Source organism: Hetaerina americana, unplaced genomic scaffold, assembly GCF_022747635.1.
Source record: "Hetaerina americana unplaced genomic scaffold, ioHetAmer1.1.p SCAF_1, whole genome shotgun sequence".
In the NCBI taxonomy this organism is placed as follows: domain Eukaryota; kingdom Metazoa; phylum Arthropoda; class Insecta; order Odonata; family Calopterygidae; genus Hetaerina; species Hetaerina americana.
The window spans coordinates 74,642,691-74,669,943 of NW_027286069.1; the positions used below are offsets into that span (position 1 = coordinate 74,642,691).

Consider the following 27,253-nt stretch of genomic DNA (forward strand, 5'->3'; position numbering starts at 1 on the left):
CATGGTACTTGTCCCTTTTGAATATGGCAGACAGGTTAAATTCGGATTGACAAATTTGGCCAAGAAATCTTACTAACCAGGGGCTCATGTCAAACCTCCCTCCCACTAACTCCTTAAACACCAGTCATGAGTACAGGAATTTCTTATGTTCCTCCTGCATGATAGAAATATGAACAATTCAATACCATGAATAAAAGTTATTCATGAAATTACATTTACAAAACAGTAAAAAATATAATTTTCTGAAAATAACTCAAAACAATGTCAAGCATTGTCATTTAATTCATATGGCTGATTTGATACAATAACACAATTATCTGGTTTTTACCAGTCCCTCGAGTACTTATCAGAGATTATTAGGCCAAATTTTCAGATTTTAATGCTTAAAAATGTTACATCTATTCATTTGATCAATTTCAGAAACTACAGTACTGTTGGGAGACAGGCTTATTGAATGAGATAGCCAGAAGGTTACATGATGGAAAAATGGCTCTTGTTTGGGAAAGGGGCGAAACTGGGCCAACCCAGACTCTCACTAATTATGAGTGCCAGGAATGCAAAATGTAAATCAGATAAAATATTTTATGTAGACAGTAACATCACTTTTTAGTAATTTTATAATTATTTTCTTCTCATATTTTTATTATTGGCTCCCATCCAACGGCACTGATATTTTTATGGTTTGTTTCAAAACAGAGGAATTCCAAGCATTTGACCAAATGCCATATGTTTTCAATTAATAATGATATAGTATATTACTTTATTTAAAATCTTGGGCCTCGATCAATCAATCCAAAGGTTCTTGAACATCGAAAGTTGATCTATCATTTTAGGTACGAGAAAGTCTTAAAAACAGAATACAACAAAACTCGCATGTCTTTTCCTGTATCACACTTTCGTGCGCAATCCGCTCTGTCATATGGCGAACATTTTCGTGCGCTTAACGCATCACTAATTGCACCATTCTTTTGTTTCAGAGAGCACGTTTCAATCGTGGTTAGCAGTTGTTTGAGAAATGCTTGTGGTAACAATATGAATGTTTTTCTCAACGAATTTGAAATTTTAAATCAAAAATGAAGCGCTATTTTCATAAAGCAGATGACAAGGAAGAAGGGAAAGATGTGGGTGTCAAGAGAAAGTTAACCAAGAATGTAAAGAGTTTTAAGCATAGGCAAGCTGAATCGAGGAGTGTCGAAGAAGGGGATGGTAAAAATAAAATCTCATTCCCTCCAGAAGTTGTTGTAGCCAATTTGAAACCACGTCGAGTTAGAGGTGGCAGAAACGTACATTCATCGACCAGGGTTTCTTTACCCGAAGAGAAGATTTTGCGATACGCTAGAGGAGAAAAAGTAGACGCCAAAGGAGTGCGTGGTAAAGTGCATAAAAAGCGTCTTGAACGGAAGGAGGCTCTAATTGAGTACTCAACTGAACAGGCTGCTCGTACTGAGTTGTTACTTACTGAGGAAAGTGGGTAAGGATAATATGCTGGTGTTATGCCTGCTATATGTTTGATGATTTAATTCCATTGTTTACTATCTATTGGTGATACAACGGTATTCTAATGTTATATTGTGCTAGAACTCATGAATAAACACCATATTTAATTGATAAATGTGAATTTCTTTTTAGCTACTTGGTCCCGAATGGTGGTGAAGATACGGCCGATATTTTACAAAGTGAAATTGTCCGAGAAGTGGACATAACTGCCGCTGCCAAGCATTTTGAGCTTCAACTTTATCAATTTGGACCTTACAGGTATCAATAATTTTGCTTTCTTGTTTTCTATTTTTGATTAATAAGATGTGCCGAAGCATTGTATATATCAAGTTGCCTCTTTGTATTCCAATGGCCTCCTTCGATTTGTATGTAAATTCTGATTATGAAAAGAATTGCAGCGTACATCACAGCCTGAGGCTCATCCTATGTCACCCGTAACTGTTGGGAATATTAGGAATGCATCGTTGGTTTTCCTGGATAACTTTAATATGCGACACAGATAAGCTGGCCATGCCCTTTTTTGTGAATTATGTGAAGGAATATTGATTTAAATTTGTCGGTGTAGATGCTTACCATGAGGCTATAAGAAACCATATCCTATCGGCCAGCTTTGTCATCCATAATTTTGTAATTGTTGCATCTGGGGTGTATTGTTTATCTGTTTTCAAGGAACGCTTGCCCTAGAGCAGGGTTCCCTTAGCCACACACCTCTGGCAGTGATTTGTAAAAATGCGTCCATTAGCTCCATCGGTTAGATGACTTTTTTATTGGAGCCATTCCATGTGAAATCACTCTTTCCCCCTATTGTGTGTGTTCTCGCGACTGAGATTTCCTGAAAACATTCGTATGTAGATACTTAAACTATGTTAAACTTTTTTCAAAGTTTTGGGTGCTAAGCGACGTTTCTGTTCCATTGAAATACAAGGTTATTTTATGCTAAATGTGCTCCTCTTATTTGAACTGTAGCTATTAAAGGTTATCACAGATTGCTTTTTTTATGAACCAGTTGATTTTAGATTGGTGTCATATTTAATATTTCTAGACGATGACTAGAAAAATTAGATCATTTTGTAAATTTGCTGTTATATGTTATTTCTATTTTATTTAGTAGAATAGGGATGGCTTTTGAATATGAGCTTTCATGGGTTCCACAATCTTCCAATAATTAGCTTACTCTGGGGTACATATCATCAGGTGGACTTTAGAAAAATTCAATTATTTAAATTTTTATCAAATATACATGGTTATACTGGACAGAAAAGCTACACGCAGGGAGTGTTTATGAAATGCATTAATGCCGATAAACTTTTGTTTTAAATTCACTGGCTAGCATGAGAAAAGTACTTCTACATAGATTCCAATGAAAACTTTACTTCCAGATGATGGATGCTGTTATTCCTTGATGAAAACACTTCCTCATTACCTTTGTCCCAGAGTTCCCGCATGGTCCTTAACTATGACTCATAGGTCACTTATCACCTATTTTCAGGCCAGTTCCATAAAAAGACCCTTCTCCAACAAAATATCCATAAAATGACTAATGTTGCTACAAGTATGGTTACAGCAGTATTGCCTCGAGTCAACTGCGTTCAAAAATTCCTGTTCTCTAATTTTTCCACTTTCCTCAGTGGTAAACACAATTTTTTGTACCATATGTTTATATTGATACATTGCATTGGGAGAGGTGGTGGTCAGCTTGGCTGCCATCTGTTGCTACTACGTGTATATCAGCAGCATGATGCACCATCTCAGGCTTCATGAATTCATATATATTTGTGTGTCATGGCAAAACCAGGAGCTAGAGTTTATTCCACTGCTCCCCTCAATTTTATTTTGTCACGTCATGTCTATCCAGGGGCATCTTGCTCTTTGCTGATTTTATCTTTTTAAGGGCAGCATTGTTCATTTAATTTGTTGAAGATAAAAATGCATTGAACTTTTCAAATTCATGTAAAATAAATTTTTAGAAGCTTTTTCCCCTTATAACTCATCTTATACTTTGTTATCATAAAAAATACTACCTATATTAGTGACCTTTGTTTCTTTACTTACTGGACACAGCCCTTCTATTCCAAGATTTATGATCGATTATAGTCTGTTTTTCTTAACTTGGCTGATGAAATCTTATGAAATGAGAAATAAGTGTGAAGAGATGAATTTGAAGAGAATATGAAAGCTACATGTTATATTCAGGGACTGGTTTGATATGGGCTGGCTCATGTTTAATTAGTGCCAATTGAGGGGGGTGCATTTTATAGATGCAAACTTGCTTGCCTTTATGAATAGAGGAAAAGAAAACTGGGTTCCCTTAATCTCCCTGTCCCTTTACTCCTTTCCACCTTTATTGCAGTTCTCAAATGTCTCTCCTAAATATTACCTTCCCTATAAACTGAGATGGATAGGACCCCCCCAATGCAGTTGGCTGTGTCACTGTTTGCTCATCGTCTAGCTAGACCTTACCTTCGCTTTCTATAAAATTCCAATCAACCTACATCATGGGATATTATTGGGATTAAGTACGTTTCGGACACCTTTGCCTTCACTAGGTGGCCTATGGGACATCCATTGAGCCCAGCAATATTGCAAACAAAGGTGGGCCAAAGATTGTAAAATTTTCTTGCAGGATAAGTTTGCGGGTACAATCATTTGTTATCTGGACGATTGGCTGTTTTATTCTTAACGTAGATTTTATATGTATCCTATTGTAGATTGGTTAAATACCAACCTTGGTATTACAGTAATTGCTAGGAAATCACAAATGCAATTAGTTAGCTTCAAAGTAATCAACTATCTAGGAGTGATCATCGATAGTGGTATGGGAACCCTGAAATTAACTGTAAGTTCTAGAAAACATGTGATCAACTTAATTCCCATATTCCCTCGTTTGCAGCAAATAGATATCCCTTGAGCAGCGGGATACCTGGCATGGGTGTGATGGGTAATCAGGCTTGCTATGTTTTTTGTGGCACGCGCATTTTAACAATATAACAAGTGGTGGCAGGTACTTTTGGAATCCAAAATTTTCAATCAAATAGTGCTTTGAGTGCGAGCCACAGAAGAACTCCCAAGTGTATGCAGATGCTGCTCCAGAACAAGTAGGGGTAGTGATACCAATCTGGAATTTGTCCCAATTTTTCCCTATTCCCAACTTGGCTTCCATTAATGCAGACCTCATTGACTGATATGGCAATGGACCTTTTGAAACAATTTGAATTGAATAATGTTTGTGTAACCATGATCCTGGACTTCCAAGTAGCCATGTATAGTCTACAAAAGGGCTAGGGTAATGTTTTTCATTTAAATCAATGCCTAATTGACATGTACATGACTATATTAATGAAGAACGAACTATTTATTCTGAATGCAGTTTGGTCGTTTGGTATTGCTCACTTTGAATGAAAAGCAGGCGTGACACTAGTAAAATATACTAATTGGCTGTAATTTCTGAAAATTTAGGTCAGCTCTGAGGCTTAAACCTAGTGAACAGGTCCTCAATTGGTTCAGTTTTTGTGCCTGAAAGTCCTTGAAATGAGTCTCAGCCCTAGGAACATATAGTTCTCTTCCATTCTGATCCTGATCTTGTACTTCCAGACAAATGCTTAGTTGCCTGGCCTAAAAGTTGGCCCTGTCAGTATATCAGTTGAAAGACCAAGCTTAGAGGATGCAAATAGATTTTAATTCTAATTTGCTCATCAAACAACTTTTTGCATATCCATACTAAAAAGAAAGACTCATACTTTTCCACAGATTTTATTATATGGTACAATTTAGTACCGTATAATAAAATCTGTGGAAAAGTACGAGTCTTTCTTTTTAGTATGGATATTAAATACTTCCACAAAGTGAAGCCTGAAACAATAGAACTTTTTGCACGTTGATTTTAACAGAATTAGTTTGTAAACTAGAATTTTAGCATTTGATAAATCTCTTGTACAAGTATTACTACTAGCGTAATGCTACTGATTGTATTTTAGGATGAATTACTCTCGAAATGGACGTTACCTGCTTCTTGGTAGCCGTAAAGGGCATCTTGCTGCAATGGATTGGGTTACAAAAAAGCTGCTGTGTGAAATCAATGTAATGGAATCCATCCATGATGTCAGGTATTTTTTATAATAATTAGTTTATAACCATATACCTATTTGAAGTGTAATAGGGTCTGTGGATGTGCTAATTGACTCAACTGGAAGAATATTATTCAAGAATTGACTGTGGTTAGATTTTTGGATTTTCATTTGGAATCAAAATGGCCTTGTAATGTGCAAGTCTGAAAAAATGTAGCAGGCTCTTTATGGTCAAAAGACCCCCACTCATATTAGACCTAACACAATTTAACTGCTAAAGTGAAGAAATATCTCCTAAGTATTTATTTTGCTCATTTCATATCATGCAGGTTACCGTCAGGGTCCAAGCATTGTAAAGGAATTTCCGCTCCAAAATAAATTTTAAATATCTAGAGCTAATGCCTTAAGCAGCTGTTAAATTCCTCATAGGCAGCTTGAAATAATTGTATAATGCATTGAAGCTAATTATTCATGAACTCAGTTGGAAATAAGCTATTTTTTAAAATCCTGGTATCAAGTAAATTAATTCGTGGAATGATGGAAGCATGGATTTTTAATTATATCTATGAGATGTGTTAACAAAAAAAATTATCAAGTTATTTATTTATTTAGCCTTAGTCCGAAAACAGCACTCTGGCCTTTACATCGGACTATTAAGAAAGAATAACAATGGAGACGATTACATTATATTATAAGTTATAAGATGGTTGGTTGTATATTAGCAATAGGTATGCAATTGCTCGGGAAAAATTCATTATTTTTATTTCATTTAAAATGTAAAGAAAAGATGCATTCAGTAGTATTTTGAAATGGACAATTTAAATTTCTTAGTGTTCATATTGAAATTAAATTTAAAATACTTCGCCTTTCCACATAAACCACTTTTATTACTACCTAGGTTTCGTTATGGTATAACATCATCAGGTCATACCATAACGAAGAAACCTAGGTAGTAATAAAAGTGGTTTATGTGGAAAGGCGAAGTATTTTAAATTTAATTTCAATATGAAGAATTTCCACCAAGTGACGCCAGAAACTGTTTCATTCTTAGTTTTCTTTAGCATGCTGATTGATCATTGAGAAAACAAATTTAGCTTTACTCTTGTGAAAAATCTCCATTATATATGTTTGTTTTCACTTTTATTTACACCAATCGCCATTTACCTGTATGTTGTACTTAGTTGAGCATTGCATGCCTGTGTATATTGACAATGTATATTTTCCATAGATGGCTCCATACGGAAACAATGTATGCTGTTGCACAACGAGGCTGGACATATATATATGACAATAGGGGTATTGAACTCCATTGCCTGAAGAAGATGGATCGAATTACTCGACTTGAATTTCTACCCTTTCATTTCCTGTTAACTTCTTGTAGTGATTTGGGCTTTCTAACATGGCTGGATATTTCAGTTGGGAAAATTGTGACTCAATTCAATGCCCTAAAAGGACGTCTGAATATTATGGTTCAGAATCCTCAAAATGCACTCATGTGCTTAGGCCACAGTAAAGGTATGTAAATATTTATTTTTTAACATTCATAAATTTTCATTTCATAGTCTTGTTATTATAGCTTTATAGTATTGTGTAGTAAGCAGTGTATAATTACTAGCCACAGTCCTTGGTTCTGCATTCAAATCTGAATGAATTTGGAGATGTGAGATATGGGTATGGGGAAAAATGGAAAGAATAAGTTAAACAGAGATGAAGACCAAGGGCAAAATTTTAATTTTGGTGGGTGAAGTGAGGACATTGAGAAGGGAAGTCTGAAGAGGGGAGAAAAAGTGAGTGGAGGAAATATTGAAAGTAAGTGGGATACTGATAGAAGGGATGATGTTGGATTGATAGATAGATAGTCTAATAGAAGGGAGGATGTTGGATACACAGATTAGAGCTAGGAAAGAATTATCTTTTTGGAAAGCATGATGAAGACAGGGAGAAGTAATGAAGAAAGTAATGTAGGCATACAAGAAATGTATAACATGTATCTGGAAAAGTTATGAAAAATAGATTATTTCACATATTACTGCAATGCCTCTAAATTCTTCTAAGTACATCCCTTGAGTCTTGACACACTTTTGGCATTAGCTTTTCCATGACTCAAAGGCTCTCTGGTAGACAGATTCTGGAAGTATATAATAAATGTGAAACTCCAATAGCCGTAAACAGTTTTTAACTGTTTACGGCTATTGGAGTTTCACATTTATTATATATTACTAGCCGTAAGAGCTCATTTCTATCAATAGATTCTGGAAGTTCCTTAAGGGTATGCTTGCAAGCTTCTTTGGTGACGCTTAGGGTCCCATGGTGGTGTCCTTTGAGGGAGGCTTTCACTTTTGAGAATAGTAAATAATCTGCTGGTACCAAATTGGGACTGTATGTGACACAGCAGTATAAATAAGCAATTGGTAAGCCTGGAGGAGGTATATTTGGATATATAAGACTTAAAATAAGACATTGTTAGAGCATAATTCCATTCATCTGACAGAAAGATGTTAAACATTGCTTCATTATAAGGGTTATAAATTATCATGCTCAAAGGTGTAAAAGTTTAAAATGCATATTTAGTTTCCGAGTATGAAGTTAGGTGTAAATTGCCTAATAAGTACAGTAAGGGTTTTATGTATATGCATGTATAATGAGGAGGGTAAGATGCTACCTTGACTGAAGTATAAGAGTTATGGCTTAAAGCCAAATTGGGAATTGAAGCATTTGTCGCGGGTGTTTAGTGCTTTGGAAACCAAGTAGTAAATTTTTATTTTCCATAAATGATGACCTTTCTGATATTCTCTAAAAGTGTTCTGGCCATATGGAAAATTAAATTTTGATACTTAAATAGACTACAAAAATGTCTCATTATTCTTATGTTATTTATGCAAAAATGGAGTTGTTGCAGCATGTACCAAAACTAACTGATGTGACAGCCCCATTTCTATCTCCTAGGGAAGTTCTTTTGAAAGTGAAGGATCCAAAGAATGGCTAGTCAGACCTAGCAGTTTGTCATGTTAAACATATAATGTTTGTTCGCTTGTTCAATTTGGCCCCATAATTTTCCCTAATGTCCTCTTAGGTGGGGATTGTATAACTTGTGATGATGATTCATAATGATGTGTTTATGTAATATGTATTTAAATCCCAGCTTGGTACCCAATATACATTTTGTGTGCGTGTGAACCCAATAAAGCCTATTATTATTATTTGCCACAAATCAAGGCAGTTAATTAATATAGAATGTATCAATTGTAATTTTATGGAATAAAACTAATTTAACTAGTAAAATTTCATTCCATGGCATGAATAAGTTCCTCCTAGTAACATCCAGTGCCGTTTCACTGTAAATCATTTTGTGTTTTCCATAAATGTGACTGAAGGATTTGATTACAGTGTTTTCCCAATTATTTGATGCATTTCTCAGTGATCCCTCTTTTAGTATTTGAGGAAAAGAAATGCCTACTTCCTGAGATTCTGAGCCACAGACGCTATAAGGGGGTATCTAGACAATGGATCAAGTGATAGGCACACATATTTAGCTATGTTAGAGAGGTTAACATAATAAGGGGAAAGTCCACAAATAAATTATACTTGTGTGAACTGTGTAGAAAGTCCCATACTTATTGTTTTAGTAGAGAATTTTATCTTCATAATATCCTTAAAGTTATTCTGTTTAATAAATAATGCCAAGTATTCAATTTTGGAAAATCTTTGTGTGAACAATGTTTTTTCCAGGGATTGTGACAATGTGGAGTCCTAACAGTCGAGACCCATTAGTTTCTATGCTCTGCCATAAAGCCCCGCTGCAGTCTCTTGCTGTCCATCCGAATGGGAATTACATGGCTACTGCTGCTGCTGATCGGACTCTGGCTGTAAGTGTCCTAAATATTTTTGTTGGAAATATATTATCTTACTATTCACTCATCTCAGTTAAATTGGGCTAATTTGCTCGCAGTTAGTTTTTTGTTTTGCCATAGATTTTTTCCTCACAAAGAAATCAGCAAAAGGCTTCATTAATTTTAAAGTAATTGTTGACTTCTTTTTACGTATACAACCTTAGGCTATGGTTGTTTATTTTATTTGATTCAAACTAGACAGGAGTACACAGTTGTCATTTTAATATTGATCTTTCTAATTATTTGGACTGCAGTAAGCACCTGACCTCGGGTAGACTGCTTTGAAGAGATAAGGGTGTTTTAGACATATCCTTTTTTCCACTAAATGAATTAGGGAAGATGCAAATTGCAAGACTATTGCATACTTTCATTTTTGTGTTTTTGACCTGAATGCATCTTTTCAACATGTATACATAAACACCTAAGTCAGGCAATTATATTTCACTTGAATTCAAAATAAATCAACACTTTGTGACCTGTCACCCTCCATGATGATTGTGCTATTGCACCTTTACTATTTAGTACATTTTCTCCCTTCAGTTTGTGGATGCCCATTTCAACTTATGTAACTCCTCTGTATCATGCCTTTCTCCCATCCCCGTTCCTAATTCCTCCTCCCAAATTCCATGACCATTCCTTCAAGCCACACTCCTTCCTTGAGTGCTGCTAAACTGTTTTATTTATATAGTGTCTTTCTTTTGGGATGATATTGTGACTTCATAGTCCCTTCTTCCACGCCACCCCTGTACATTACATTGACAATGAAAAACAAGCCCTAGGTGCAGGAAAACCTGTAAGTGGGAATTGGACCCATGGCCTCTCAGTTGGCAGGCGAGAAGTGTTGATAATAACAGTGTCAAAAACATGACTAGTTTATGGTTGAAAACTATGTTAAAACCAACATGCGTTTTCAGTTAGTAATTAATTTCATAAGAAAAATCCAATTTGGGGCCTGCTCTTGTAACATTGAAGAAGAATTTAAAATATGTAAACACAAATAGAATAAAAAAATCTCTTGGCTATTCTTTGTCTTTCTATGTCACTGTCTATATTTTGTTTAATATTTTTATTCCTTTCTTGTTTTAGATTTGGGATTTGAGAAATTTGGCTCCTCTCCATAGGTATCAATTGAAATATGCCCCGGCAGATCTTAACTTTAGCCAGAAAGGCCTTTTAGCTGCTGGATTTGGGAATATTATTGAGGTAATATTGGGTAAGATAACTAAATGTTCAAAACGTTAATTATTATATGACTTAAAACACTTCGATAGGAAAACTATTTATTAAATATATAAAATAAGTTATTTTTATTGAATGTGTTTCTGAAAGAATGTTTGAAAATTATCAATGCAATCATAATAGACACTTAAGAAATAGTAATAGGATGAATTAAGGTATGTACAATAAGATTAAACTGCAGTGATTTAGGAACTCCTTTATCAGGATAGGATTAATGTTTTTTTTAAATATGTACTCTACATACTCATCTAGAGCATAGTAGTGGGTAAAGCCCTGGACTACTGACTTAAGATCCCTGATTCAATTCAGGGTGATACCTCTAGGCACCCTCTGAGTCACCCAAGCTTTGCCATTTTTTGGTATCAGATCTTGGGAAACAGCAGCTAGCCCAGGGAAAGGAACTCTACCCTGATTTGTGAATTTCACATTATGCTGTCATGAGCTATACCCTCATTTGTCAAACATTATTCATGTTGATTACTATGGTAGTAATATGGTGAACTGGGGATAAAGAAGTCAGTGTAAAGCTGGTGTAACAGTGATGGCCTTAACAATGGTAAAAAAATGTTGTTTTCTTCAAGGAAATGGGTAACTGACAATTTTGCTTTCAAAAGTTAAATGTGTGATATGTTGGTAGAAAATTTAAAATTTTTAGGGTTACATGTCTACCATTATCTTAAGTGAAATGAACATATCTTCCAGGTATGCAAGAAAATTAATTCAGTGGCTACCAGATATCAGTTTTAAAACACACTACAACTTTAGATGTCCAAAAAATGTTATATTATACCTTGTTTTACCCTGTAACTTCTGATGAAATTGTAATCTGGGGAATGTCATCCCATAGTAGCGAAGTTTAAATGTGGCTGTATGAGCTGACAAGACGAGCATCGCATTGGTCAACCAAATGAAGTGATGACTCCAGAAACGGTGAAGAAAATCCACAAAGTGATACTGGATGATCGTTGACTGAAAGTTTAGGAGCTAGCAGACATAGTAGGCATTTCATAAAGTGCAGTACATCGCATATTAACTGATTAACTGAAAATTTGGACATGAGAAAGCTGTATTCATGATGGTTGCCACATTTGCTCACACTCAAGCAAAACCAGTGTCATGAAAATGTTTCAATTGAGTGTTTAACAAAGTTTCACAGCAACAAAGTGGAATTTTTTTGCTGTTTCATAACCATGGATGAAACATGGGTCCAATAATTTACACTCAAGACAGAAGAACAATCAAAACAATGGATATAGATGGGAGGGCTGTCTCCAAAGAAGGGAAGACGGTTTCATCTCCAGGCAAGGTCATGGCATCGGTTTTTGGGATGCATGTGGGATAATTTTCATTGACTAACTTGAAAAAGGAAAAAATATCAACGACGAGTATTACATGAACTTATTGCTATGTTTGAGCGAAGAAATCTAGCAAAAGCGGCCACAATTGGCTAATAAGAAAGTGTTGCTAAGTGCCAAAATTTATGAATTAAAGTTTGAATTGCTACCTCATGCACCCTATTTGCCAAATTTAGCCCCTTCAGATTATTTTCTGTTCGCAAACTTGAAAAAATGGCTCGGTGGTCTAAGATTTTCCAACAGTGAAGAAGTGATGTCGGCAGTTAATGGCTATTTTGAGGAGCAAGACAGTTCTTATTATAAGAAGGGTATCAAACTTATAGAACATCGCTGGGAAAAGTGTATAGAGCTGAAAGGAGATCATGTTGTAAAATAAATACATTTATTTCCAAAATTTTTGTTTTCTTTGTTGGGTCGAGTATTACTGGAACATTCCTTGTACGTAATTGGTAACAGTTATATTGTTTTTTTGGTTATACCTCCTATCCACGAATATAGTTATGTAATATGTGATGAAGCATCATAAAGAAATTTGACCGGCTTTTCTATTTCTTAAGGTTTATCATGATCCTACTCGAACACCAGTGGAAAAGCCATACATGCGCCATAGATGCAATGGGGGAATGTCTCAGATTGCATTTTGTCCATTTGAAGACTTTCTGGGTGTTACCTCTGAGAGTGGGTTTCAGAGTTTGCTAATTCCTGGTAAGTGGTGTTTTCTGTTGGTGTTATTATAATTCCCTTGTCATTATGGACCCTTAAGTTTAATAAAACGACTGAATTCCCTAGCATTATATGATGAAAAATGGGGTTCTCTTGTGCATCACTGACTTCACTCTCTTTGCATCTGAATTCTTTTAACTATAGATTGTTGCATTAATGAATAAAATGTCAGTGCTTGTGTTACTTCGGATAGTTATGGAATATGTTTCCTTTAACGTGTCATCCAGTTATATCTATTTCTTATCACTAAGTATGATGATTATTATTGAGATGCCAACTGTACATTATTATGCTACAATTTCCAAAGTGTAAAAGTCTTTCACCTTGGCTGGGATTCAAACATGTATCTCTCAATGTCCAGTCGTGTGCTTTAGCCAGTTAAGCTACCATGGTGGTGTCCTCTTGCTCTTAAAATTTTTTGGGGCTTTGGAAGGAATGAAATATAATGAAATACCATGTATCAATATCTCAGTTATTCATAGTTGTGCACGTTGCGTGTGATCAAAGTGAACTTTAAACCAAGGGTGTTTTACCTTTGACAAATTCCAAGAAAGTGCAGCTGATGCTGCAACGGTTACTTTTACATGGAGTCGTCTGGTAATGTGCATTGCAATGTAACAATTTAAGTCCAGAAATCTTTTGCCTTGTTTAGGATTGATTTTTACACTTTGAAAATTGTTGAATTGTAATGGTCATTGGCTATTACTATAGTGGCATCTCCTGCAGTATCTTTGAGTTTGTACAAATTAGATAAAAATTTTGTGTATTTCTTTGCATTATCATAATTTGATTTTTCAAAGCACAGCAAGTTATTAAATTATGTATTACTCTTAGAGTTGCTCTGAAACATTCTCCCCTGTGAAATGTCAGTAGATGGTAAAATGGAATTGATCATACAGACAAACCCTCTATTTTTGTAATTGGAATTCACATTTTTCTAACTATTTACCACATAGTTATCATGTCTTATAATATTTCCTATTTTTTGATGTGTGTGGAACCCAATGTTTACACATTTTCATTCCTCCCGCTATCTCATCTCTATGTGCTAGAATAAAAAATTTCACATTCTAAAACAGTTACTCATGTAGATCAGTCTTTATGGAAAAACTTTTTACATTTAAAGAAGGTGTGAGAGAGCAGTATTATGAACTGTTTTTGGTAAGAGTTTGAACACACCAGGGTAGTACTGACGGCCACTATTGATGGAAATTTAAACTACTGAAATTTGTGTTCTCATTCTGCCAGGAAAAGATTCATGTTATGAAATAATATATTGTGCTACTAGGAGTTAGCTGCATCATTCATGGGAGATTATTCATTATGCACATAGTTTGAAATAATGAGGAATGAAAATGACTTCTTACCCAAGCATGATGCAGTGTGAAAAAATCAAGAAATGGTGACTGACAACTGGAATCATATGTGCTGCCTTGACACCAGAGTTATAACAGTGATGGGCTCCTGAGTAATAAAAAGTATTGAAACTTTTGCATCAAATCTGCAATAAGTCAAAAAGTATTTTATTATCTTCAAGAATTTGTGCTGTTTATTGATCAGTGTCCAGCCCATTCACTCATTGTACACTTGAAAAATGTACAATTACAATTTTTTCTGCAAATACTAGTGAGCTCCAACCGCTGATTTAGGTATGATTATTCACTCATTTAAGGTGCATTATCAAAGGATGATTGTGCAGCGATTCATATCTGTGAATGATTGTGGTTGGAATAGAAAAAATAAATGAAATTTTGCCAGAATTGATACATTCACTCAAAATTCTTCAAATTAGCACCTTGGTGCATCCACACACTGCCGCCAGTAGGTTTTCCACACCTCGTATGCCTTCTGGAAGGTGGTGCCCAGAATGCTGCAAAGCTCCCTGACTATCCCAGGGAGCTTTGACGGTCTGTTATAATGCATCCACCTAGCCAGCCATGATGGCATCCTTTCAGCATGGATTTGAGGCAGAGGAAGTGGAAGAAGTCTGGTAGGGCAACATCAGGACTGTAGGCTGGTTGAGGCAGGGTCAAGAAGCTCTTGGCAGAGCCCTGTGCGAGTTTCTTTTTCTTCGTCCGAGAACACTAGTGGCACCCACTGCCCACACACCTTTCTCTTGCCAATGTTTTCAGTCCCAAGTTGATGTACATCACTTTTATGACCACTGGGGGCAAAATATGCTGTATATTTTAGTATGTAATTGGAATGTGAATTCCAAAATTTTTGTCATTAAACTCCACCAGTGTGCACCATTACATTGTCTTCATGGAAGAGAATATTTTTCTTGGCAAATGAGGTTTTTTCTTGATTTCTTTCCCTCAATTAGTACAATGATGGTGCATAATGCTCTCTTTAGCGTTTGCCCTTCTTACAAGTAATTGCTGCAGATGATGCGTCCATCCAAAAAAACCATGTCAATCACCATGTCTGCCAATTTCACCATCTTTGTCTTCCTCGGAGATAGATTCCTTCCTCTTTAGAAACCCACTGTTTCAACTGTTCCTTTGTCTGTGGAGAGTTGTTCTGTATCCATGTTATATTCACAGTTATCAATTTTTGCAGAAGCTCTTTCAGAATTGCGACAGAAAAGTGCCAAACCAGCATCCAGAGTGACAACACCATTGCATTTATTCTTCGCTCTAAGCCATCATGGCATTGATCTTGCTGAGATTTTTTAATGTCAATTTTTCTTGCAAAATTGAAAATACTGTATCTTGTGTTATGCCTGTGGCCTCAAATATGTCATGAACTTTGATTCCTTGATCATTCAAAACCATATTGTGGATTTTTTCAATAATTTTAGAAGAAGTCACTTCCACTAAATGCCCTGAACAACTTTTATTATTTGAGGTTGTACAGCCACCTTTAAATGCATTTGCTCAATTGTAAACAGTCTAAAATAAATGAGCATGTTTGCCATCACTTTGCTGTTGCTGCTTTGGTGTTGCTTCACCCAACTCAGCTTTGATCTCTTTCAGTATCAATCAATCCAAGTGTTAAATTACTACATGAATGCAATTTTTTTCATTTTTCTTAATGAACAAAAGTTTGATGCTTTAGTTGACTATGAAAATGGAACCACATGATGGATATTGCTGAAATTAAACACCAATCAAGTGAGAGATGAGGCTTAATAAACCTTTTACAATACTATGAGCAGCACATCTTGGAATTTCTAGGGAATTATTGAATGACCCCTGTAATAATCTTGCTCTCTTTCAATTCATGTATGTTTGTTATTTTTATTTTTCCTACAGTAACTAAGCATGTAAAAGTGAGAATTCTCTTTTTCTGAGATCCCTAGAAAAGTGTAAATAAGGGGTTCTACTGTAGTTTGATATGTTTATGTGTACATGTCTAATATTATATAATAGCTATCTTTTCCTGTGAGAAACTGAAATATATTACTTGGAAAATATAAAAAACGTTTTGTAACACATTTCATTTTGATTGTACGCTTCTTTTCCTTTGCAACCTAAGCTAATACTGGAACTAAATTTTAATAATGACACTTTTTAGGGAGTGGTGAAGCCAACTTTGATGCCCTGGAGTGCAATCCATTCCAGAGTAAACAGCAAAGAAGAGAAGCTGAAGTCAAAGCATTGCTGGAGAAGGTGGGAATAATTTTTATTCATTTGAATGTGGGCTTGAGTGACTCTTGCAAATGATGAATTAAAATTAAATGGCTACTGGGGGATCATAAAATTATCTTCTTTGCAAATAAGAACAATGTTTTTTGATGTTTTTAATGGATATCAATGCAGTTAGTATGGGTGTAGTATATGTAAATTACATGTGTAAAAAGCAGTATTTATTTTCAATGAAGCAAATTGTGCATCAAATATCAAACAATTCTAAATGAACAAATAAGAAGTCTGACGAAGAAATTTTCAATCAGCATGCTCTTATTTACCTAATAAATCAGAAAGGTTGACAATGTGAAATTCATGGTAAAGCAGATGCACATGGAGGTGAAGCAGTAAAACCTTGTTATTTTGACATTCAAGGGATTGAAAAGAATAGTAAGTCAACATGTCCAGGTTTGGAAGTAAAAAATAAAAACATACCTGCAGTTATGTAATTGACCTGCAAAATTCTGATATCATTTCATAGGTCCTTTAAAATACTAAACAATTGGGCATGGCAAGTTGGCAATTTAATTTTTTTGCTCTATGTAGGAGGAAAGCACTTATTGCTGTAAGTGTTTATAAAAAATGTGTGAAAATGAATGCAGATCAGTAGGTGTGAATTTTTGAATTGTTGACTTCCAGTGGCCTAAGCCGTGGTCTTCCATTGGTCTAAGTATTTTAGGGTCAGATATTGAAGTTAGATCTTTTTTTCAGTTATTTTCTATTCTTGCTTCAATTGAAGTGGACCAATGGGTTTGGTCTGCCTCTGTGCCAAATTTCTCTTGCATTATTATTCTCAGAAGAAAACTATTGAGTCAGCATTTTCTTTCAACCTTTCATATTTTTGTCAGTGTTCTTCAAAAATTATAAGAATTTTATATTTTGCCCACATCGATGCATTTGCTTTCTCTTTTGATAATAATCCTGTAGCATTAGCTTTTTTCTGTGATTTTTTTGTCACGAGTGTTACTTGGAGGTTGAAAGCTAGTTGAGACTAGAGTCAAAGAGTTTTATATAGTTAGTTTTTAATATTGTGTTGGATTTTTATAAGTTAGTGAGGTTCATTCTAGGAAAGTTTTTCTCCTAGAATAATTCTTTGGTTCGCTCATTCTAGGGAGTGTTAGAGTAAATGAAGTTTTGCAGTTCATACTACAGTTTTATGAATTAACAATTCCATTTTATCTATAGATTCAGCCAGAGCTTATTACACTTAATACTGATGCCATCAAAGAAGTGGATATGCCATCTCTCAAAGAAAAGTTGGAAGCTAGACAGAAGCTGAAGGTGAGTATGATATATTTATATGATATCTGACTTCATTTGTGTTCTTTCAGTGTTTAAAGCAATTAATTGTGCCTGTTTTGAATTGGAAAATTTTAAAGATTTTATTACAAGAAGAGATGCCAATCGAAGGAAATTCAGGCATTTGAAATTTGCTTGTATTTTGATTGGGACTTGATCATGCATGGATAGTCGTGTTTTTGTTAATTCATGATTTCTCATTTACAGCTACATATGTTGAGCTAGGTAAAATGAAATATCATTTGTCTTTCAGTCATTTTCCTAATTTTTGAAAAACTATTGAAAGTGTGTTGTTATATTTAAATTGAATGGTATACATATATGGTCTTATTGGTAAATAATCAAGGTCATCATTGCAATTGAAGGCATGACTATTTGTAACAAGTAATTTAAATATTCATTTTTCAATAAGTTTTAAATCTCATTTGCTCAATTTCTTTTTCATAATTTCCTCTGCAGTTTATTAAACCACCAAAAGTAGAGTGGGACCAGAAACGTAAGGGGAAAGGTGGGCCTAGTGCTGCTGTAAAAGTACGGCGCAAACTTCAAGAGCAGAGTGATAAAGTAAGTTTGATATGCACAAGTATGCTTCTACCAGGGTGTCTGTTACACTAGTATTTGGTGCATGTTAGAATCCTGTGAGTTTATATTACCTGTGATTTACAATATTCATGATATAATTTCAGGAATTTCGTAGAAAGGTAAAGGAATTGGAAAGCAGCCTGCCAAATGAGGGTGAGGGCGCAGAGGTGAAAGACGAAAGTAAAGAAATGTTGGCTGAGCCAAAGCCAGCCCATGTTCTAGACAGGTTTAAACCAAAGAAGAAAACAAGAATAAAGTAAATGTTTATCATTTGATCCACATCCCATGAATTTGGGCTGCATTTGTGATCCCATGTTATGCTGGATTTGTGTTGATGATCTTCCTTGAAAATGTTATCATCGTGAGAAGTCTGCTCATTACAAATGAGTGAAACTTTGGAGGAAAGAGAAACATAATGGACAAAATCATCAGTGGTCTGTCACAAAACATGGTGGGTTGTGCCAAATCATTATTATTGTTATGCCACATAATGAGGAGGCTCTCTGATGTGTTCAATCATGCCTATTGGGCACTCAAGTGAAGTGACGCCATGCCTATTTTTGTCTAAAACAATTATACTTAAACTGTTATGTCTGTGTCATGGTGCGATTTCACCAAGGTTACTGTTTTAATGATGCTTGAAATAATTCATGTTCATTACTGTGCAACTTTGTAAAATGCTTGATACAGATTTATTGGAATTTATGAAGCATCTTTTTTCATTGAACAGGTTTTATTTTAATCCTTGCAGAAATTTCATGGCCCATTGGTATTCATTGAATTGGTGTAGTCATCGGTAAAATAGGATAAAAAGTCACTAATGAAGTGCCTAAGAGGATTAGTGGATGCAATATATTTCTCTTGCTTTAAATAATTATTCTGGGTATGGCTAGTAGGATGAATCTTTTGCAATGAAACAAAATGTTGAATACACTTGGTCGTATTTTATTACAAAAGATCATGAACATATGCTCTCAGGTAATGCCTTAACAAGTGAGTATTTGTTTCAAATAAAATATTTTTATTTTTAAAATTTGTGAACTTCTCCTGTTAATTGAAATTAATGTTTACTGCTTATTTTTTGTCATTTCTATGCTCATAGGGTAGAAATCCTTTTCAGACATTTGAATCGTTTACAAAAATGGAGTTTCACAGTTTTTGCTGCTCTGGTTATATTTCATAGTAATAAAATTTTCAGTGCATTTTTGATTGGAGCTGGAATCACTCTCATAAAGAGGGACAACAGACGTGGGAGATAATCTTGGTGGTTTGCATCATTAAATTGGGTGTGTTGTTTTTCATAATTGAAAAAATTAAAGTGATTGTTGATCCTTACAATTTCTTTAGTATGAAAGTAAGTGAATTATCGTCTCTTTTGATATTATCACGCCCAATATGTGTCCTCTGAGTGGTGTTAAATCTCCTAACCGTTGCAAGCAAAGATTGCATGACCTTTGGTTTCATTGTATTTGTTGTAATTGCGATCAACAGTTAAACCAGTTTCTGGTGTAACAGTGTCTTGCTAGCATTTTTAGGTTGAGGAGACCCTTCAACCTGAAGTTGCTAGCTGGAAAGCTGGTGAAAATTCAAGGACCAACGACAAGTATTGTAACAGAAGAACTTGCAGGTCTCACAGCAATGTACTGGAAGTTAAAAATTAATAATTATTGTTGGAGGATTTGATTCCAGAGAAAAAATCTGTAATGGAGATTAAAATGTTCAAATAGAATTGAATTATGTATCAATATGTTTTATATGTAATTAATTATTGAATTATGAATCTTTTTTGTAGCGGTTTGCTATGATTGTAACATCGATAAATTTTTTTGTATTGTTATATATTTTTAACTTTATCTACCTTGCTGTGTTTCTAATGGCCAAATATGCTGAAGTCCTGAGTTAATATGGGATATTCATCATAAAATAATTAGAAAGAAGCTCTTCGCTGCAACACATTTGTTTATTATAAAAGTTTCTCTTTCACAGAAGGGATGTCAAAATCGCTTTTTGTAAACCTACATCAGGTTGGCAGTGAAATTGATTGGTCTAGTCAAAGTGATCAATTGCAAACTATTTACTTAGCCCAATAGCAACATTTACAGTTTGCCCATCATGCGTGAAATTTCAGTTATATTTCTGGTTGTTTGATTTTATTTAATTTCTTCAACCCTCTTCATTTTATTTTACAATATATCTGATTTTAAAATTTACAAATTAACCATGGTAATTCAGTAGGTTGTGACAAAATTCTTACTAAAAAACAGAAATTCTCCAAACATTTTAATTTTTGCCTCAATCGACTCCAATTTCATCTGTACAAAAGTAGTAGTTATTACAGTTTAGAGTTATCATTAGTAGTGAAGCATTACACATTTTCAGGGTTGACTTCGTGGAAATTATCAATTACTGTAAGAAAAATTTCAACTTTGTTGATTCAACTTAGCTTTATTCTTACGATCTGGGTGTCAATGCATAGTGTCATCTTTGGATACATTTTCAAACCTTACCTTCAAATATGTACATTTTGGTCTTGAGGCAAAGTTATAGAGGCGAAAGGGAACGTTTTGGAACTGGATGGGGACGGGTTCAGAGGAAAAAGGTATGCTTATTACATAAAACTGGGAAAACATATTCCATTGTCCTCTTGAAAAAGTTACTCTGTGGCTACATTCTCAACTAATGGCACAGCCTTTGTGGGAAGAGGGGCTAAAGGTGGTGGAAGGATATTATAAAATGACCAGATAAAGGAAACCGAGACTGCGAGGAAGAAAACAGTGGAAACCTCAAATACCTATTTATTGTTATTGTGTTCACTAATAACATAGGTGTTTTAGTGGAATGGAGGACAAGGGGGAATAGAACTGCACGTTATTCCTAGTATGCTGGACAATCTCTGCCATCTCCTGTGTTGTCTTCCAAGTGGAGGATATCTGACACAAATTAACTTTGATGGTTTCTATCTAGGAGATGCTTGGCAGACATGTAATACACCTTTATCTCATAGCACTTTTTTTGTTCTTTCACACCAAAATTGACACTTCTCTCTGTCCTTCCAAAGTATTGGATTGGGCAATTCTCCCAATGGAGTGAATAAATGCCACTCTTTTGAGTGGGAAGAATGGTCTTCAGCTTTTAAAAATAACTTTCAGGATTGAGGGACTGTCTGGAAGAATGGGAGTCTGCGACATTTTTTTCTGATTGTTGATCGGGGACAAGGTAGACAGCATTTTATGTTGTCAACCATGTCCCATATCTCCCAGCATTCCAGGAATAAAGTAAAATTGGCTAATGAGCCAATACTTCCCTCCCATTCCCCTACAACACCTACGTTATTAATGAACACGATTGGAATAAATAGGTATATGAGGTTTTCACATTTGTTTGCTTCCAACCCTCCTCCCCCACACTCTCTGGTTTCCTTTAACTGTTAATTTTATAATTTCCTCCCACAATCTTAAGCCCCTATTCCCAGGAAGGCTGTCATTAGTTGAGAATGTAACCACAGTTGAACTTTTTCTTAAGGAGAATGTAGTGTAAAGTACTCAATATGTTTTTCCATTTTTGTATAATGTTTAAATGTTTTCCCCTGAACCCACCCCTCAAGTTCCAAATGCCTCCTTTCTCCCCCATAACTTGGTCTCGTGACTATAATGTATTTGAAGGTAAAGTTTGAAAATATACAAAAAGACGATACTATACTTTGAACCCAGGTCTCGAAATTAAAACATTAAGTATAATAAGCATGTTTCAATTTTTCTTTCCATTTATATGAATTGTTAACATTTTCCTTTAATGGATATCATTTTGCTTTGCTGTTGTGTGATATGTGGAAGATGGTGCTCTAGAAGTGATTCCTTTATCCCATTTTGTGAAAATTCTTTTGTATAAATAAACTATCAGATGAAATACTAACACAATATAAACAGAGGATCGGATAGCTCTGAGAATGGTATGGATGATGGAGACTTCATTTATTTAGCGTTAGTCCAAAAACAACATTTTGGCCTTTACATTGGGCTATTAACAATGGTCACATTTACAAGCACCTAAGCCCTAGGAGGAGGAAAACCCACCCAGGTGGGAATCGAATCTTGGAATGGCAGATGAGGACATCCGTCACCGGGGTCGGCCAATTGCACGAAGTATTAATTTTACATATTTTTGAGATGAATTAACCCTCTGGAAAATTTTCTGAGTATATGGGGAATAATATAAAACTTTTTAAGCCAGATATCTGGTATTGTTACCCCTGCAAGATGAGATTATAAGAAAAAAGAAATGGAATTTACCAAGGCTTCAGCGATAAAGCAGAAGCAGGTATTAAAAATAGTCATTTGAGATACTTGAATAATGCACATTTAGTAATGCTTGAATAATTCACATTTAGTAATGCTTGAATAATTCACACTTTCAGTAATGGTATATGCTAGTTTTTTACTTATTTCCTTTTACAGGAACATAATACAGCAAAGAAACGACTGTTACTTTGGATAAGCTACACTTTATAGTAAAGGAGGAGGAAGAGAACATTGGCAATGGTGACCTCTCTAATGATGGCTGTGGTGGATAATTCTTGCCATGATTAGATGATGTGCATTGTCTTCCCAAAAAAGAAAGTTCACAAAATGTGTAAAAAAGAAATTGAAGAGTAAAAGGGAGAAGTCTATTAAAAATATATAACAGTAGTGGGACAGGAGATATAGTTTTGTGCAAACTGATCAATAACCAACCATCCACGATCACCACCAATGTTCCAGGTTTGTTTCTTTCATTTGACCCAATCTGCCTGCAATACACAGTTATGTCCCTAATGAATTGTACAGCTATGGTAACTGATTGGAATGAGCCAACTCCTTGCAGCTAAAAGATGCCATCAGAAATTCTGCATTATTTTTACACAAGGGATGATTAATATGAAGGATTTTGTTCTGAAAAGAAATTCTCTAAAAAGAGGTTCCTAAGTGGAAGTGCTTAAATCTTGAATTAGCTTTTCAAGTTCATTAAAAGAGTATGCTAGATATTTGCTTGATAGAATATTGCCTGTCTTAGTGCACTTACGTTGAGACTGTAAATATATGATCCCTACTGTAGTAATTCAGGAGAAATTCTATGAAGTTCAACCTTCAAATTTTAACATCTGCTGTTCTCTCGAATAAATAATTTTCTCCTGTTAACACCCAGTTCAAAATGGAAAGGTAAGGCTCATAATTTTTTAATCTTTCAGCCCATGGTCTGAGGGAAGATACCAAGCCTACCTTAAGGTAGCGGTTCTCAAATTTTACCCTGCAAGTCCCTTTCAGTTTAAGTACTTGTAAAATGCTAGTACACATTGATTCCTTCAGGCTCACTTGGGATAGAAACACTGGGCAAGGAAGAATGCCAGCCAGTTTAGTTGTTAGCCAACTGAAGGTGATGAGTAGGGCTAGGGATGTAACTAAGATACTGCTTGAAAATGAATTAAAAAGTATAATTTCACAGGATCAGAATCTGCAAATTCGTTAAAATATCCTGTTAAAAGTCCTTCCCAGACCCCATGAAGAAAGCAGTGTAAAGTAAGATTCAGAAATACATGGGTGCATTATATAGGGGAGGGTAGTTCTTTTTTCACTCCTGAGATGCTCAAATGGTGTGAAGTTATGCACTCCGTTAAATCTTGTATCCCATCCCAACTTTGTGAGATGGCAATGACTTTGGGTTGGATTACCCATGCAAAAGTGGAGGAGCCAGGATTCTCAGAGATGTGGCAATGCCTAAGATGGCTGGTCTTTTAAAATTAAATAACTGATCCATACCAAATTTTGTAGTATAATATGGATTGAATATCTTTTTAAAATTATTTTAAAATAAACAGTTTTGCAACATATTACCTTTTTTTCTTGTTCTTAGTTTTATCCCCATTCTTTTAATGTACTTGAATGTATAGGTTATCTTCATTGGAAATTTCTCTCAGTAAGTTTCCCAGCAGGAATTAGCATCAAGTCACTTCATCTTAATGTCAGAAATTATGAGAACTTACCACAGCATTATATTGAAAGATCAAATCCTGCCTATGTTAACCAACTTGCCACATGAGGGCATGGATCTGTGGTACCTACTCTTTTTCAGGGTTTGGCCCTACTTTTCTGTGGGTTGGCCATTTCATTAGCATGGCTTTCATTTATTGATTCCTTTTCATTTCTCTCTTCTTTCACCCAGCCTTTCTACCTCCTCCAACCCTCTTTTCTTCCCTTTCTCACTTCCCTGAGGTAATGGGGGCAATGCATCCTGTTTCTGATTTGTCGTGTCTGTGGGACACCCAATGTTTATAAAACAGATAGAATTTTTCATACCATTGTAAAAGAATGAGATGAAATAATAATAAAATGAATGTAGGTTTGTTATGACATAATTATGGAGAATCATCTTTGTCCATTAGTATTCTCCTATAGGAGCTACACAATACATACTACATCCAATGATTGCATGTAAACTAATTTTTTGACCTTCTCTGTGTCCTCTCTATCATGCCATACATGACAAATTTTCGCCACCCATATAAAATTTCCATGTGCACACATTTGGTAATATATGATAAAAAAACTGAATCTGTATTACAAATTATGTGTATGCTATTTGATATAAAATTGTTCGATTCTGGAAGATGCCTCTGCCACCCTCGAGATTCAACCAAGCTGTGGATTTTATGGGTACCAGTTATTCTTGGGAAATCAAAGTTGGTACAAGAAAAGAAGCTGGGTGACCGACTCTGATGAGTGAATTTTACACGTCATTGAGCTTAGTATTAAGCAATTTTTATGAACGTTTTATATATTTAAGTTAATTTCTAACAATATTGGCTTAATCATTCTTAGCATTATTTGCTGATTTCATTTGGATTGATTGCAGAATCTTTAATAAATGTTGGTCCCTGGTATTATAAGAGCCCATTTGAATGGTTGGTAAAAGTACCTTCATCCTAAATTTCAGAAATGGCCCAGCACCAGCCAATTTCATGGCACTGGCTGAGAAATTAATCCTATTGTGTATTTGGCACAGCTGTTGAATATTCTCCTTATTATTTTGTTAGGCATTGGTGTCATCTCTTATCCATGAAAATTTTTATTTGATGGCTCAATAAATGAGTACCTTAACCTTGCAAATGGAAGGTTTTCTATAATTTTGATTTATTTACATTTACTGATTGTGCTAGGTTAATTCACTCTAATGAAACCACAATTTCATAGATATGGATGATATATATGCTGTCAATTAAATATTAATGATTTCTCTAATACATTTGTGGAAACACTATCTAGCATTAAATCCAATTATTTGTAGCCCTAAATTAAGCATCTTGTGATCATAGATGTAAGGAGGCAAGCAATTATATTCTTTCATGCAAAATTTGGATTTCTTAATTCAATTTGATATTTCTCATTTATTCAATGTTTTATTTTGATGATGCATGAAGTAATGCACATGTAAGAGTGAAAAGTCCATGATAAATATACAAACAAATTCACAATTGTGTCTTACAATACTATAATTTAATTTTTCAGGGAATTTTAGTGTAAAAAGTCTCTTAGCCATTAAACCAGTCATAGTATCTTTTTGTGGCTCAATGCCCTAAGTGCCGAGCCCAAATTCTTAAAAATATGATTTTACTATTTGGCAGCAATATTAAATCTTGCTTTGTGCCAATTTCAGTGGTAAATTTTGATCAATGCTTCCAAATAATTTGCATGTGCAGGTTTTTCACTGATAAACAATAATTGATTATTTAACAATAAAATCAGTTTTCTAAGTATGTGGACTGGCTGTTTATGGTATTGAGTCATTCATTTATCACAGTGACTTTCATTTTTACATATCAGAGGTTGATAAGCCTTAAAATATTAACTCTTTGAATGAAGGCCTTGGTGGCTAAAAACTTTTTTGGGAAGGCAAACATTTTTATAGACATTTTTTTGCATTGGAACCATTGATTTCAGTATGAGTGTATCTATTCTTAGGAGCTTTAAATTTGCCTTGGTGCATAACTTTATGACAACAAAGCTTCCTGATTCTAGAACTTGATTTCAAAATTAAAATTTGGAAATTGGCTAAGATGAAATCTGTGCGGTTAAGTTCAATAGGCTAGAATTGGCTATTTTAATGTTCTAGCACATTTCAGTTCATAAATAATGAACACATTTCATTTTTTGGCATCAAAAAGTTTCTTAGGATTTCTATGGAATTCAATCACTTCCTCGAAACTTGTCTTTGAAACAAATTTTGAAGGAGAATTCCTTCCCAACAGGTTTCAAACTAGGATCATCTGCATGGTCTCTGATCCTCTGCTGTCATCGTGTTCCATGAAACACCTTTGGAGTTTCGTCACCATAAATTCTGAATCACTTGAAGCATACAGGGCCCACTTCGAATCCAAAAGCTTGATGTGGTGCTCCATAGTCTACAGGCATGAAATCAACGACAGGCAGGCGCGAGAGTGGCCGGTGTCCAGCGGAGATCACCCTCACTTCCATCACTGTCTTGCTCTTGCTTTGACGACCCTGAATGAAGGAATCAGTCAATGAGGTAAATTTTCAGAATATATTCATGTTTTATTTTGATGTGTATAAGTTAGATGTGAGGGTTTCTAGCATAGCTTGCTGGCTTGAATGTGTAGAGATTTTCAGGGATATTAAGAAAAACAATCTAATTACGAATTCAATACTTGATATCAAGTTAATCCAACAGGATTGTTTGGGCTTGTGAGATTTATCCACTATGTAAGGGAAGATTAGAAAGTAGTCTAGGGTTGGACATAAAAAATCCTGAATTTTCCAATATGTTAATATGCAAAGCTGATGTTCTATTGAGAATTTGATAAGGGTCAATGGAGATTTGAAAAAAATGAGTAAGTTGCACTTGTTTTCCTGCTGGCTAGAAAATAATAACCCAAAAATGTTTAAAATATAATTTAAAATTGTCCATTGGGTGAAGCTTGAAAT

General features: G+C 34.9%; 2 protein-coding genes across 2 annotated transcripts in view; one reads left to right on the forward strand and one right to left on the reverse strand.

Annotated features, from left to right (window-relative positions):
- Positions 1-991: 991 nt before the first annotated feature.
- LOC139686102 (WD repeat-containing protein 46) lies at positions 992-19,984 on the forward strand. Its single transcript, XM_071583274.1, has 11 exons — positions 992-1,471; positions 1,630-1,755; positions 5,472-5,600; positions 6,790-7,076; positions 9,291-9,427; positions 10,538-10,654; positions 12,603-12,750; positions 16,288-16,382; positions 17,586-17,681; positions 18,159-18,263; positions 18,386-19,984. The coding sequence occupies exons 1-11, from the start codon at positions 1,074-1,076 to the stop codon at positions 18,539-18,541; spliced, it is 1,794 nt and encodes a 597-aa protein (XP_071439375.1). The 5' UTR covers positions 992-1,073; the 3' UTR covers positions 18,542-19,984.
- Positions 19,985-26,387: 6,403 nt separating this feature from the next.
- Positions 26,388-27,253, reverse strand: part of LOC139686298 (collagen alpha-1(V) chain-like) — a 43,008-nt gene continuing 42,142 nt past the window's right edge. The window contains exon 29 of the mRNA XM_071583484.1: positions 26,388-26,812. Coding sequence (XP_071439585.1) covers positions 26,654-26,812 — 159 coding nt within the window. The 3' untranslated portion in view covers positions 26,388-26,653. The remainder of the gene's footprint in view (positions 26,813-27,253) is intronic.

What these genes read in the sequence shown, in the direction of transcription:
- LOC139686102 (XM_071583274.1), top strand. Translation starts at nt 1,074, where the DNA reads ATGAAGCGCTATTTTCATAAAGCAGATGACAAGGAAGAAGGGAAAGAT. An exon ending in GATTTGGGAATATTATTGAG is followed by an intron (nt 10,655 to 12,602) that starts GTAATATTGGGT and finishes CTATTTCTTAAG; the next exon opens with GTTTATCATGATCCTACTCG. An exon ending in TCAAAGCATTGCTGGAGAAG is followed by an intron (nt 16,383 to 17,585) that starts GTGGGAATAATT and finishes TTTTATCTATAG; the next exon opens with ATTCAGCCAGAGCTTATTAC.